The sequence below is a fragment of the Halyomorpha halys genome, unplaced genomic scaffold (genome assembly GCF_000696795.3).
Source record: "Halyomorpha halys isolate HHAL.00 unplaced genomic scaffold, Hhal_1.1 Scaffold96.1, whole genome shotgun sequence".
In the NCBI taxonomy this organism is placed as follows: Eukaryota; Metazoa; Arthropoda; class Insecta; order Hemiptera; family Pentatomidae; genus Halyomorpha; species Halyomorpha halys.
This window is the reverse complement of record NW_027112403.1, coordinates 913,480-928,851: the sequence shown is the minus strand read 5'-3', so window position 1 is coordinate 928,851 and position 15,372 is coordinate 913,480. Positions and strand designations below refer to the sequence as shown.

Below are 15,372 nucleotides of genomic sequence, written 5' to 3'. Positions count from 1 at the left end.
TCTGCGATAAACTGAAACCATCTGTCACCTGTATGATTTGGTAACCATAGCTTCTTTCCAAATCGGGGCTGCATGTAACATAATGGAGGGGACAACAGTACCAAAAAGCCTTCAACTACTTTCTTTGGGACCTCCAACGTTTGGCATAAGGGGTGACAAAAAGGATGCTACTTTAGCAGATTTGGCGCTGATATACTCCGGTGCATCGATCATAACTCCTTGGTGCTTTAACCAAGACTGGAAAAAAATTTAAAGCCTACCCACTGTAACAGTTCTAGGCTTACCAAAGACAGCCAAACTCGGAACATTTCAACAGTTTGGTTAGCGATGAGAGTAACTTCTTCCAAGTACTTCGCCGCCACTACATCTGCGAATTCCACAACTGTGGCTCCCTCCGGCATTGTCAATTTGAAGATTGGGTCGTACATGACGTTCCACAGAAGAGGCCCTAATACCGAGCCCCGAGCCCTGTGGTACACCACCAGTCACCTTGTATCTCCTTTGGCCAATGTCTGAAAAATAAAACAGAACTCTATCTTTGAAGTAGTCTGTGAGAACTCTCATAAGATAGGCTGGGACCGCCATAGTCCGTAGGGCATCTATTATACAGGTCCGTCTTGCAGTGTTAAAAGCATTCTTAACATCTTAATGTCACTTTTTCTTTCTATTATGCTCTTGGTTGCACCTTTCGTATTGTAGCTAAGTTATTCCCATGACATATCTTCTTCATCTGTCTGTCTTTACTCGTCCGTTAACTTGGCCATACCATTTTTAACTATTCATTCTTATGGCACAAGATAAATATTGGTCCTTGAAAAAATTGTAGACTTCTTTGTTTTTCCCAATACACCATCACCCATCTACTCCATCCATGCTTCACTAAATTCTTCTTTCAAACCAATATAACCTGTCAGCAGTTGCTTTATTTATACTACACCAGGCCTCGCTTAAGACTGGCCGAATTAGAGTTGTATACATGCAGACCTTATTGGTGTATATCAGTTTACTCCTTAATAAGCTTCTTGATGCAAAGTACACTCTGTGCTAAAATCTTTCTTTTTACTTTTCTTTGTTGGCTTCAGGTGTTATTACGGATCTGAGGTACAGAAAGCTAGACAATTTCAATATTCAATATTTTAAGGTCATAGAAAGTCAGATTGCTGTCTTCTTATTCTTTCTACAATCATTTTTGTCTCCTCGATAGTCACCTTGAGATAAGCTCTTTTTGCTTCCCTTCTCAAAGTAGGGTATGCTTCCTCAATTGCCTGACTGCTTCTGCCTACTATTATTACATCATCTGCTTATGCCATTATTTTATTGATTTATTTATGATTGTACTTTTTAAATCTAGATTTGCACTTTTCACTACCTTCTTCAGGACTAAATCGAACAAAATGGGAAAATTTTAAATAAGGCATTTAAAGTGTCTTCCCATCATTTGGTTAGGATATATTAGTTTGGAGGGATTTTGGTATACGCACTTGTTTTATACACCATGGATTTCTAGTTCATATTGTATAGAGCTTATCAAATTAATAAACAACGGGGATATCACCATGTTGTTCACCCATATCTTTTTTTCTATCTATCTATGAGCAAAGACTTGATTGATAGTTGATCTTTTTCTGTGAAATCCACAGAGTTAATCACATATTGCTCTTTTATAATAAGGTGTTAGTTGATTGTACCATAGCATAGCAAAGCTTTTACATCTAAAACATTCAGCATAGTGATTCCTCCTTGATTGTTACATTCATTCATTTAATTTTTTTAGTTAATTACATTGATGATACTACAGTTTCATTCTTCTGGCATATATTATTCTTACCAAATACATTTTATAAATATTTGCTTTTCTTTTGACATCTTACCACATATAAGTTTGAATAGATCTCCATTTTTGTTTTCTCCACCAGGGCCCTGTTTCATAATGAAAGCTAATAGTATTAGTTCATAGTACAAGTATAGAAACAACGTGATAATTGTACTAATACTTTTAGTACGTCTATTAGTGATATTACAGGGGTTAAAAAATACTAAAGTACAAGTCAGTGTAATTGTATTAAGTTAAATCAACAAGACTAACAGTATTAGTTTGTACTTTATTATGAAACAGGGCCCTGGAGCTTTCTTTTTTTTTTTCAATTTGCAAATTACTTCCTTTATTTTGTTTTCACTGAAACTTTATATTATTCCCAGTTAGTATATATAAGAAGATGGTCAGGGTTACGGTCAAAAGTGAAACAAAAATAGTTTACAACTATTTATTTTCCAACGTTTCACCCCACTTTGCAGGGCTTCATCAGGGCTGATCAAAGGAATCGGTTGAACAGCCGATTAGCTATTTTTGTTTAATTTTTGACCACAACCCTGACCATCTTCTTATATATCAATTTTTATGGTCAACTATATATACATATATTCCCAGTTAGGTTTATTATTATCATTAAGTTAATATACCTTTGTAATCGACGTAGAAAATATATATATATATATTAACTTTTTTTAGGTTCTACAATAACTTTAAAAAAAAAAAAAAAAAAAAAAAATTGATGAAATAAAAGCGAGGTTGAAGGCAGGAAATGCTTGTTATTTTTCTATTTCGAAACTGCTTAGCTCACGCCTTCTATGCAAAAACTTAAAAATTAGAATTTTCAAAACTATTATTCTTCCCACTGTTCTTTATGGATGCGAAATTTGGCCTCTTACTCTAAGGGATGAACAGCGTCTTAAGGTTTTCAAAAATAAATTATTAAATAAAATATTCGGACCGAAAAAGGATGAATTAACGGGAGAATTTAGAAGACACAACACTGAATTTAAGGGACCTACACCCAGTAAATATAATTCAATTTATAGAATTGCGGCATATAAGATGGGGATGTAAGGTTGTAGGGCTTAGTAACAAGTGGACCCCTAAAATATTGATTAAATTTGGCTCTGAAGTCACAAATCACTCCAGGATGATTCTCCGTTCACAGCATGATTATCCGCCATTGTTAGTTCAAAATAGTGGTTGATTATATGTTTTAAATGCCTGTATCTGAGCCATTATTATACTATCATGGAATCATTCTACCAAAAAGCCTAATAAAATAATTAATCCAAATAGTTTCTTTTGTTAAACTGTTTTATACATGTACATGGATGTCTATCTTTATAAATTATTATAGAAGTAATAAACTATTTTGTGACAATTAGAGGTGTTTTTCTAAATATCGGTGTCTGAGAAATTACTGTAAAATCTTATCCTAATCAAAAGTTTGGCTGTAACAACAACTGATATGAGTACATTTAATAAGTAAAAATAGTAAAAAAAATAAATATATTTTTTTACAACAGCTGTACAACCCGATTAAAGTTCTTGGCCTCCACTGACCTGCTTCCTCTAATCATCATGGTATTTTTCTTATGCCATCCAGTTCCTAACTCCCAGGATATAGTCAGCATCTCCTGCCTTCATCTGTCCATCTCAAATTTGGTCTCCCTCTTCTTATTTCAAGAATTGGCTGTGTTGGCAGCATTTTTGGTATTTCTCCATCTACTATGCCGGTGACATGCCCTTCGTAATATTTTTGTTTTGTGATGAGCTTCAGCCCATTATTTGTTTTAGAGTAGAGGTGAAAAATTGTTGGCTCCTATTAAATTGGAGGCTAGAATGGTTTTAGAATGATTTTTTACAAATCTCATTATGGTTTTTATTATTAACTATGCTATAGTATATTCTTATTAATGTTGTTTTCAATTTTTCTGTCAGAATATTTGTTTCCTTAAATTTAGAATTAATAAAATTTATAATTGATGAATTTAGTTCAACTGATATGTTCAAGGAGTTGCTATATACTGCTTTTTAATTTAGATCATGTTGTTAGAGATATTATCTTTAACACTAAATGTACCACTTCGTGCCTTGCACCAAAATTAGTAGAATTTGCTTTTTTATTTTCTTCTGAATGAATAGTCCGATTTTCAATCTGTAAAGAGCATTTTGTAATATAAAATTCACATTAATTGGTTTTTAAATCCATTAATAGAATAATAAGTAAAATAAAGTGCGAAAATATGAGTAAATAATTTTTTATATTTAAATGTGGGGTTATAGCCACTTGCAGAACCGTTCACTGTAGCCAATGAGACATCTCATATAACTATCACATGTATACAGGAACCGTAAAGTGAAAAATATGATTTTGTTTACAAGTAGATTTGGGTTGTTACTTACTGATGGTTACTAGCTTGAATGGCAACCCAAGGCTACAAACCACTTTCTCATAGGAATATCTGAATTTGTAAAGAGTCAAAGTAAGATTGTAATTGGTTTTCAGTTATTTATTACACTAATTTTAATTCATTTTTTTTTATTATCTTATTAGTATCAATAATTATTATTATTGTTTACTTATTTTTTGTGGATCGTGAGATTTTAGCCTATTGGCTGTTTTTATCATATTTTTTTTTTTTAAATCATTCACAACTATTGCTTGTTTCACACTTTTACAACATAAGAGATAGATCAATTAGTAAATAATTCTTTGAATTATTTGTCATAATTTATTATAACCAGAAATGTCTTAAAATAAATTGTAGAAGTGCAAATTTATTTTCAATATAACCCATCAAATAAATTACTTGTATATTTGTAACCAATTAAGAGAAACAATGGGAAAAAAGGGGACACAATTATGATACCCTTATTTCTTGGAAGTATCCAGGGTTGTCTAGATCTGGAAAAGCAAGGGAATTGTTTTTTTCTGCAAAAGCCAGGGGATCTGAGAAAAAAAACTTGGAAAACTATCACAGTGGGAACAATACCAAGATAAAACAAAAAATTTCGTGAATTATTACATAAGGGCTTACTAATTAAATTATTTATTTATCACATCCATCTATATCAAAACGTTTAAGATTGACATAGCAACACCAAAAAAAAGTCTGCCAAGTGAATATGAAAATTCAATTTTCTGGAAGAATCATTCTTGATGACTCAATCGTAAGATCACGATGATGAACTCTAATGATTACTGATTCTCTATTATTAAGTCTAATTTTCACGGGAAATAAAATTCTCTAATGCTTTTGTTTTTACATTTGGTTGGATTTGCATCGTTTGGACGAAAAATGTCAATAACCGTAAATAATAGATAGTGTTTTTTTCTTCACCACCATATGAACATATCAGATTTAAAAACAATGGAATAAAATCTTTTTCCAATTGGATCTTACTGCTTTCTATTCTACAAAAAATGTGATGCTTAAAAAAAAAACGCAAAATATCGATGTTTATATTTTTCTGTTGAGCAATGTACCAATGTTTTAATGAAATTTTTTGTTGATTTTGAGATCTTCTCCTCCATAAATATTGAGCTTTACTTTTGGGCTTTTATCCTTTGACAAAATTCTATCTTTTTAGTTGGAAATATTTGTTTGGTTGTTATTAATTATTAAGGATATTTCTTGGTTGCATTACTGTGCACATTGCTGTGGTACCTTGTAAATTCGAAAAAGTCAACAAAATTATTTTATTATGTATATAAGTAGTTGACCGTATAATGTAAAATATGAAGAATATGGACAGGATCTGACTATCTTATACATATTTAAAAATTATTTTATGATTTAAAAAAAAATCAATACATCCTTCTTGAGATGTATTGTTTCAACCATTATTTTGAAGGATACATGTATATTTTTGCTGACTTCAAGAATTTTTTTGAGATGTAATTAACTCTTTAATTAGTTATTTAAATTGTATTAACTAATTTATAATTCAGTACACTACTTGTTACAGAGTTAATTACTTAAGATGTAAAGTTGCAACTGAAAGACAGTTGGTGAACAACACTTACTACTGAGCATATCACTAGAAATATCACATTTCGAATTTGTACATGTATATTTGATTGTATCAAAATATGTGGTTTCCAAGGAACTTGCTTTGAAGTTGGTTAATTGTTGTATTGTTAATAATTTCATTTATGGTATGAAATTTGAAGTAGAATTAATGTTCTTTAATTTCCTAGATATGAATATTTTTTTATAAAGAAAAGGAAGTCATTTTCACTTTCCTTGAAGACCTAATTAGAATTTTTATCGAAATAAAAAATATTTTATCTGCCCACAATGTTATATCTATATGACAGTTCTAGCTGGACAAAATTATATTATTAACAGTTTTACTGTTTTTGAGATTACTTATTTTAAAAAATTTTTTTTTGAAAATTCAATATCTATCTGTGGCGATACAGCCCAGTTTAGACCTTGGCCTCCTCAATGAGCCTTCGCCATGTAGCTCAGTCTTGTGCGGCCACTCTCCAGTTGGGGATGCTCAGAAGTTCTTTGGAATCCCTCATGACGGCATCCTCCCATCTTAGCCTTGGCCTGCCTCTTCCTCTGGTCCAATGCAGCCTACCATCCAGCAACCTCCTCAGGATATCAACCGCTGACATCCTGACGACATGGCCAGCCCAGCGCAGCCTCTCCAGCCTTATGTGCCGCATCACATCTCCCGCACCGAACAGCTTATAGACCTCCCTGTTGGTTCGCCTCCTCCAATTCTCACCAACCTTGACACAACCAAATATTCGGCGCATAATTTTTCTTTCAAAGATCAAGATTTCCTTTTCTTCAGCACTTGTCAGGATCCAGGCTTCGGATCCGTAAGTGAGGACTAGCCGGATTAGTGTCTTGTAGAGCTGACATTTGGTGCGACGAGTGACAGCTCGACTCGCAAGTACTTCCTGAGTCCAAAATAGCCTCTGTTAGCCTTCATATGACGCTGGCTTGTTTCCAGGGTGATCCTGTTATTATTGCTGACTACTAAGCCTAAATAGGTGAACTGGTCAACACATTCAAACGTAAATGGACCCATCTTCACCTCCCCGCCAACAGAAGCCACAATACCAGGTCCAGCTCGCATGTATTTAGTTTTTGCCTGGTTAATCGTAAAATTCAATAACCACCTTTTTTTCTGGGAATTTCTTCAAGCTGTTCTACATTAGCTGATCCTTGAGTCGCTGGAATTTTGCCAGTACATTAACTAAACCAAAAGACATCTTTTATATTCAGAGTGTCCTCTCTTTATGGTAAATGCAGTCTTCTCCTAGCCGAATTGGTATCTGATGATAACCACCAGCTAACTCTTTAGTAGTGAAGAATCTCCTTTGTCCCAACAATCAATGGGAGTGGGTAAGCTTAAATTTTTGTGATTTGGTTTAAACTGCAGAAGTCAGTATAGAACCTTTACTTATAGGCGGTGGAATTATCTCCCCCCCTGCACAATAGTCTCCGGGGTACAATAGATCGGGTCCCATCCCATCAGAGCATCACTTTTAATACAACCTCTGCAACGAACCAGAGAGACAAAACTGTCCACTGAATTCAACACTCCAAATCTGTTCTCCTAGGACTGTTATCAGAGCTCCTGTAACAAAGATGTGACTACACAAGATGGATGTAGGGTACAATCCTCTATAGGTTCTTTTATTATCGAAATTCCAGAACCACCATCTATCAGTAATTCTAGGCACTGCCTCTGATTTTCAATGTCTTGCAATATTCTTTTACCATTGACCATGAAAACATTCAAAATAATGTAAGTTACTCCTTCTTTGGCTGGGCTTACAATGGTGGGGGACCCATTGCACCCTGAAAGTATGGAAACTGTAGCAAAGTACCTTGATTTTGTAACACCGACGACATTTTCTCTCTTTCCCTGTGGATCTCTGATCGACCCATTATCAGGATGTCTTATAATATTGCCTGTACATCTTTTATCAGTAAGCCATCTGAGAGAGCTTTATCAACTCTTGACACCTTATTTATGGCCTCTTCAAATGTAGAGGGAGGCTCAAATTGTAATTTCTGTCTGAAGGCCCTTTATAAATGTAGTCATAATGATTTTTGGTAATTACGCTTAACCCAACTAGCTTCTTCAACTGGAGCAACCAAGAATCAGCATTTGAAAATTTCAGCTAAATTGGAAAAACAATAATAGAAATAACTACTAAACATATTTTTATTTATGTTTACCATGCAGTTTTATTAGATCTGTACTTTTTTCCTAGTTGCTTTGATTCAGAGTTCACCATTTCAGAATGAAGAATTCTTGGATGTAATATGTATTTCCCATTTTCGTTTTTTTCTCTGAAAATGAGAAAGTAATATTGTAATTATAATGGTAAATTATGCTGAATTTAGCAATTAAAGATATTGACCAGAAAATCATAATTAACTTAAAGTAAAAATATACCTGTGAGATGGTAAATTTTATATTCTTAAAAATTATTTAGGAATTTTGAAACCACTGCTTCTCTTTGGTGGTTGTAAAAAAGGAAAAAATATCAGAATGTTTGGAAATATATAAATCAAGCAGATAGAAGTTGCATTCTAGAAGCGCTGCTGTTAGAGTACGCTCCCGCTATCCCTGTACTTGGTGGCAACCACAAATCTGACAGCTTTAATTGCTATACTGTATTTTTCTCTTACTTCATGAATTTAATGAGGTTCTAAATGACAAATCTGTTCACACGGAAATTTAAGATTCCATCTATAAATGAGATAAAATGTAAATTTGCCCTGAAAGTACTGCCATCTCTTGAAAAAAAATTCATAAAATTCGGTACATTAATCTTTGTTTTCATTTATTTAATAATGTTAACTTTTTGGTGTTAATTTATTTTTTAAATATTTATATATTAATATAACCAACCTTCCTTTTCTAGTATGTTGTTTTATTAGACAAACACTCTAAACTTCTAATTTCTTACAAAAAGGCTCATCAATACTATTACAATCAGTGCAATTTGAGCACATGGATTAGGGCATTAGGAGCTCCACTTAAATATTTAATATCCCTCTCATATCCAATCCTTACTGTCTAAAATTCTGCTTGAAATCGTCAATACTCCTCATTATGTCACTAATAAAATGATCTCATGTTACATAGCTGATTTAGTCTGAAATAGATTTTAAGCTATCATTCCATTTTAAACTCCATACCTAATAGTTCCCGATCTTGCTTCCCAATCAATCCTTGATAATCCTCTTAAGTGTCTCTAAAGGAAATGGCCTCAGAACCTTCCAACATAGACCGGGAGTGCTACTGATAAGTAGTCATTGTTATTGTTATATCAAATAATTCAGATAAGATACAACATCACCTTGTTGTATTTTATTTATTGTATTAATATATAATCGATAAACTACAAAAATTTACATTATTTTTTTATTTTATCAGATTGGGCAGAAGAAGCTGTTGCAAGAGCTGAAATTTTAAGATTAATTTATCAAGGGCGTTTCCTACATAGTAATGTGACTCTTGGGGCACTTGGTCTTCCTTATGGGAGGACTACTGTCATGCATTTAGTCCCTAGAGAAAACCTGCCAGAACCAAATTCTCAAGGTAGTGATGAGCATCAACACTAATTATCACACATGATAATGTTATATTTTATTTAGCTAGACCAGCATATTATGTGGTAATTCTATATCTAAAAAGTTATATTCTATATTTTTAAAAATCTAATAAATTCTTTTATTGAATATAAAATTGAAATTTTGCTTGTATATATATTTTCATAAATTTAAGATTGTCTTTTAAAACCATCATTTAACCTGACAAAGAGTTGAAGCATATAAGTTACTTATTAAAAAAATAGTTTTACATTCAATAGTAGTAAATATTTCTCTTTAGAAATAAACAATGTTTCAGTAATAAATTCTTTGAAATTCATTGATGTGTCTAAAATATTCCGAAATAACATAAAATTTGTATGAAATTGTGGAGTGACTCATATTTATTTTATTTTTACTTAACGAAGTTTTAAGAAAATTATTTTAAAAATTAATTATTAGTTTAAATATTACATTTATGAATGTATCCAGCTTCATGGATTGGTCATTTTGATATTTCTTTTTAGCTTGATCATTGTTATTTGAAAAAGAAATCTGTCGGTTTATAGGAAGTAAGATTGTATCTTATTCAAAGCTATTTTTGGAATATTGAATATTCTATGTTAATTTATATTGTGATGTATTTTTGTGTCATCACTACTCAAATCTATGTTATGGGTGTAATTGACAAAATTATTGCCATATCTGAAATTGGGCTATAGGATCTATGAAAAAGAATTTTATCTCTACTTTTACATGTGCCTGAAATTTCTTGTTTAACTTAGTTTAGATTGTTATTAATACTTAATAATTTCACAGTAGTGAAGGTTGACTGTATTAAGGAGAAATTGCTTGGGAGTGTGTTCAAGAAACAAAACAGACAATGAGTGTAATACTGCAAAGTTTTAGGTCAAATGTCAGCAAACATAAAAAGTAGTATTATATTTACTATATGTTTTTGTTTTATATCTGCACCCCCAACTTCCTTAATAACTTCACCTATTTTATTGATGGTGATAATATTTAAAGATGTTATCTTGTCTAAATTACATAAGCTTTTCTGATGAATGAGTCCATTTAAACATAATACTATCAATATCAGAGCAGTGAAGATTTCCTACCCTAGAAAGGTTTCTACAGTTGGAGAAGATTTTAAGTTGGTACCCATAAATCTTACTAGAATGGTTTAGCACTGTGAATATTAATTCTGTTATTACAATGTCATTCATGTAAGATTACTTTATACATAATAATTTGTTTAATATTCTCTTTTTATTTGATTTTTACAGACCAGAGACAAAAAAGTAAGGGTGGTGGTAGCAGTTGCTGCTCTGCTTCATGCAGCATTCTCTAAGCATCATAATATGTCTTCTTGATTTCAAAATGTGATTTTTAACAGTTCCATGTTTAGGGAATGCCTTGGATGATATTACCAATGCTCCTGTTTATTATTATGCTAGTTTTAACATATTTTTAGTGATATTCTTCCAAGAAGCATCCATGACATAAATTAGCACTTTTTTGAGGACTTCTAACAGCGTTAATATGTTGTGATATTCATATTACTAGAAGTAAAGTGAGTTACATTGGAGTTAACTATCGTATAAATCACTACAAATTTTAAAATATTTTCTTGACATTATATTATGATTTTCTGACAAGGAATTTGAGTGAATCTCTACAACCATTTAAGCTTAGTGATTTCCACTACGTGAAAGGTATTGAAATGGTGACTTAAACTAGTGATTCTCTATTGTTGAAAATTAGTTATTACTAGATTATATTGTTGAAGTACCTATTTATAAAATTAACTATCAATAAATCTCTAATATCACCAAGTTAAAAACTCAAATTTCTTGTAAGTTAATGGTAACCTTTATCGACAAAATTATTTGTTAATTCATTGTTAGGCATATTTCATCCATTCTTAAGTATTTCTAACTACTAAAGCATTCCTCAAAGCAAGAAGAAATTGTAGAAATTATATCAAGTTATATGAAGAATATTAACATTGCTCTATCTCAAGGTTGTTTGCATAACGATAATTGTTATTCTTACAACTGTGATTACACAGAATTATATATTATACATATATATGAATGTTATAATTATAAAAATTGAAATGTTGATTTGTTTATCTCATATATTTTAAAGCAAACAAATTTTATCACAAACTGTGTATTTTAAAAATAGCTTATATGTATTGAAAAAGGAAATATATTGTTATGTGTGATGTTTGTGCGTAATTGCATCCATATCTACTTGCAAGTGATGCATGTATGATTAAAAAAATGAAATAAAATTTTTAAAAACTAAAATGCACACATATTATACTTAATTTCCTATATAAAAATGAACAATTTGAATTTAGCTTATAAAGTATAATAGAAAAATTATTGTAGGTTACAAAGAAAAGAAGCCGTATTTGAGACCATTAATTATTTATGCATTCTAAATTGCATGCAAGTTCCCTATTAAAATAATTATTTTTGATTTCTTCATAATTGTATGTTATTTTCTAATTGTCTGTTAAAAAATCTATATTTTTAAAATATTTTAATGATTTCATGTTATAAAGTTATATTTTTATTTATTAGCATATGTATGTGTGTGTATATATATATATATATATATATATACACACACACATATATATACACGTGCATGTGTTTTTTTTTTCAAATGAGGTACCTATTTTTGTTTATTAGTAAAAGGAATATGACTTTTTGTATGGTCAAAGGTAATAAGTGGTTATTCCTGGAAACTTATTTGTTCCCCTTTAATAGTATAGTTTATTTAATGTTTTACCCCAATTTTACCTGTATATGCTCACTAATTATTGCTTGTTAATTGAAGGTAATTAAAAATGTTTTATGGTATAAATAGTCTATGGAAGTTTTCTACTTTTAAAATAAATAGATTGGGGAACAAAGTGCCATATTTATATCTCTCAGAAATGTCCTGTTATTGAATTGGTTATATGTATATATTTTCTTTAAAAGTGAAAAGTTAAATATTTAATTTAATTTTTATCCTTAATCCATTTTAGTTGATATTTTTACAGATACAGTAAATGGCTATACTAAGTTATGGTAAACATTTCTTTTTAATTTAGTACAAATTTGACTAGTGTTCTACTTGCCAGTTTTTAAAAGTATTGTATATTATGTACATCGACTTTTGTTTTAAAAAAGTAACATTTACTGAAATATACTTATTGATTCATGAATCATCATTTTACCTATGATGGATACTTAGCACTCAGTTTTAAGGGAACATTCTTCATCATAATTCTTAAGTTCGTTTAGTAGATGTTTTGTTTTATACCCATTTTCTGACAGTAGTCTTGCATTTTTAAAACTTTACTGATATGCATGTATACATTATAAAAAAAAATCAATTTATATTTATAATTTGATATGTTCTAATTGTTTTGTTTTTTAACATAAAAATAAAATATTTTTTTGGCTCAGCATTACTTTTACTGTTCTAAAACTAAAAATATTGAAAGTGATTTTATTATCTCGTTTAGAATCCATTTTTATTTTGCAGATTGTTTTTTAAATATAATAATAGTATTTTTTATTTATTTATTTTGCAGTATTACCTTTACTGCTTATTACTGTTCTAAAGTCAAGTATATTGAAGCCTCTTTGTTAATTGTTTTATGATTTGTTTTTATTCGACAGATATTGATTTTTATATTTAATAATAGAATATTTTTGTTGTTACAGTATTATATTTACTGCGAGTCAAAAGACATTGAAACTGGTTTATTACTTGGTTAAAAATCTATTTTTATTCAAGAGATTGCTTTTAAATGTTCAAACTGGATTTTCTTTCTTTCTTTTTTTGCAGTATCATCTTAACTGCAAGTTATATACATTGATACTGGTTTATAGTCCCTTTTTATTTAACAGATTGGTTTTTATATGTTAAAATTGAATACTTTTTTTTTTTGCAGTATTGTCTACTGCTTATTACTGTTTTTAAATCAAAGATGTTGAAACCTCTTTATTAGCTGGTTTATAATCTCTTTTTTTTCAACAGATTATGTTTTAAACGTAGTAATATAATTTTTTTTTTGCAGTATTATTTTTACTACTTATTACTGTTCTAAAGGCAAAGATATTGGAACCAGTTTATTACCTGGTTTAATATTACTTTTTATTCAACAGATTTTATAATTTAAAAAAAAATAGAATACTTCTTTGTTGCAATGTTATCTGTATTGCTAATTCCTCTGTTGAAGTCCAACATATTTTAACTGATTTATTATCTGGTTTAAAATCCCTTTTTATTTCACAAATTTAAGACTTATAAATCAGATTTCCCTCAACAATAAATCTGTGAACAATTATTTATATGTAATGAGGTAATTTCTAACGTTCATTGTAAATAATGTGTTTACCTACTTTATGATGTCTAATATTTACTGCTATTTCTATAGAGAAGGAATATTGATCATTAAAGAAGTGAATGCTTCAGTCATTCATTTGTACTTTTTCATTGTTCAATTAATATAATTAACATTTAGATAAAAATATTTTATTTATTTTTTATCAAAGAATAAAATTTTATTTTGATGATTATTAAATTATTATTTTAAAAAAATGATCTGTTGAAATACATGCATATCTTTAAATATTGGAAGTACCCTATGCTTTTTTTTTCCTTTATTACTAAATGTGCGGATGCTTATTATTTTTATATGTATATTCTCACAAATGTGTGTGTGTTTAAGTGTGTGTGAGGGTATGTATGTATACATATTCACACATGTATGTCTAAGTAAAATATTTTGTAAGATATATTTCAGTTTCTAATGTTAAAGTATATATTGGTGTTTACTTGCAAATAAATTGATGTTTAACATTTAAAAATACATAGAAGTATTATTCTTAATTTAAATTTAGTATTATTTGCTATTTTGTGATATAGCTTGTTACATTTTTCTAAATTTCTCTCATTTTATTTTATTTTAGTTTTCCAAATATATATAGAGAAATGAAAACTATTTAAACAATCAGATGTAATTTTTATCATATTTTTCAGTATAAAATGTAAATATGTAATGCCATTATAGGAAAATAATGTGTAAAATAAATCTAAATGTGAAAATATATTCAATGTTATCAAGTTTATATTCAAGATTTGCTTAGAGTATATGTAACATTTTTGTACAAATATGGTTAAAGATGGCTGTTGTTTCTCTTCTTATTTCCATGTATATATTAGTGATGTAATATTTTTTTAATGTAACTGATTAAAATACTTTTGTTGCATATACCATACTTTTTTGTAATTTTTATTTTTTAGCCAAACATTCTGAGTAGTGTTAATTCATAATATTAGAATAAAATGAAACACTATTTGTTCTATAGTCTTTTTTCCTGTTAATACCTGATAACATTACTCTACATTGAGTTCCTATTTTCTGTAATTATTTTATTCATTATTTTATTGTATGAAATAATAATATACATATTTAATAAAGCGTGTAACTATTGAGTTTTTTTCGGTTTCTCAGTTCTGTTATTTTTATTCATCTGCTATAACAAAGTATTATTTAATTCAATACAACTTTTTACAAAGTTGCTTATATTCAATAAATATAAATATTTAACTGTAGTAATTATTTTTTCTCAGGCGAAATTACTTTTTCATTACTACAGTTTCAAAACACAATTCGCTGAAGACTTTTTGAGTTTAACTTCCATGTTATTTTTTTATTATGAAATTAATTTTGTAAACTTAATATACAGAAGTGAGTAGGATTTTAATTTATTCAAACTAAATACTGAAAATTATGATTAAAGAAAGTTGCTTCAACTAATGTGCTTTTTACCTGTACCAAACAGGAAAAATAACTAGTCCACTTATTTTAGTTTGGATTTTAGGATTTTTTGGTCATGTTCCAGAGGGAATTATCTATGAGTAGAAAGGGAAGAAAGGTAGGAATTGAATGACTGGGATTGATGG

General features: G+C 29.6%; 1 protein-coding gene across 2 annotated transcripts in view; it reads left to right on the top strand.

The window, feature by feature from the left end:
- Positions 1 to 14,914, top strand: part of UBL3 (ubiquitin like 3) — a 22,022-nt gene extending 7,108 nt beyond the window's left edge. Inside the window, exons 3-4 of one of the 2 annotated variants that reach the window (XR_001342586.3) lie at positions 9,236 to 9,476; positions 10,680 to 14,914. Coding sequence is in view for 1 of the 2 variants with exons in the window: in XM_014415271.3 (XP_014270757.1) it covers positions 9,236 to 9,400; positions 10,680 to 10,744 (230 nt within the window). In the remaining variant the exon portion in view is untranslated. The remainder of the gene's footprint in view (positions 1 to 9,235; positions 9,477 to 10,679) is intronic. The other variant, XM_014415271.3, reaches the window with a different exon arrangement.
- Positions 14,915 to 15,372: the final 458 nt, after the last annotated feature.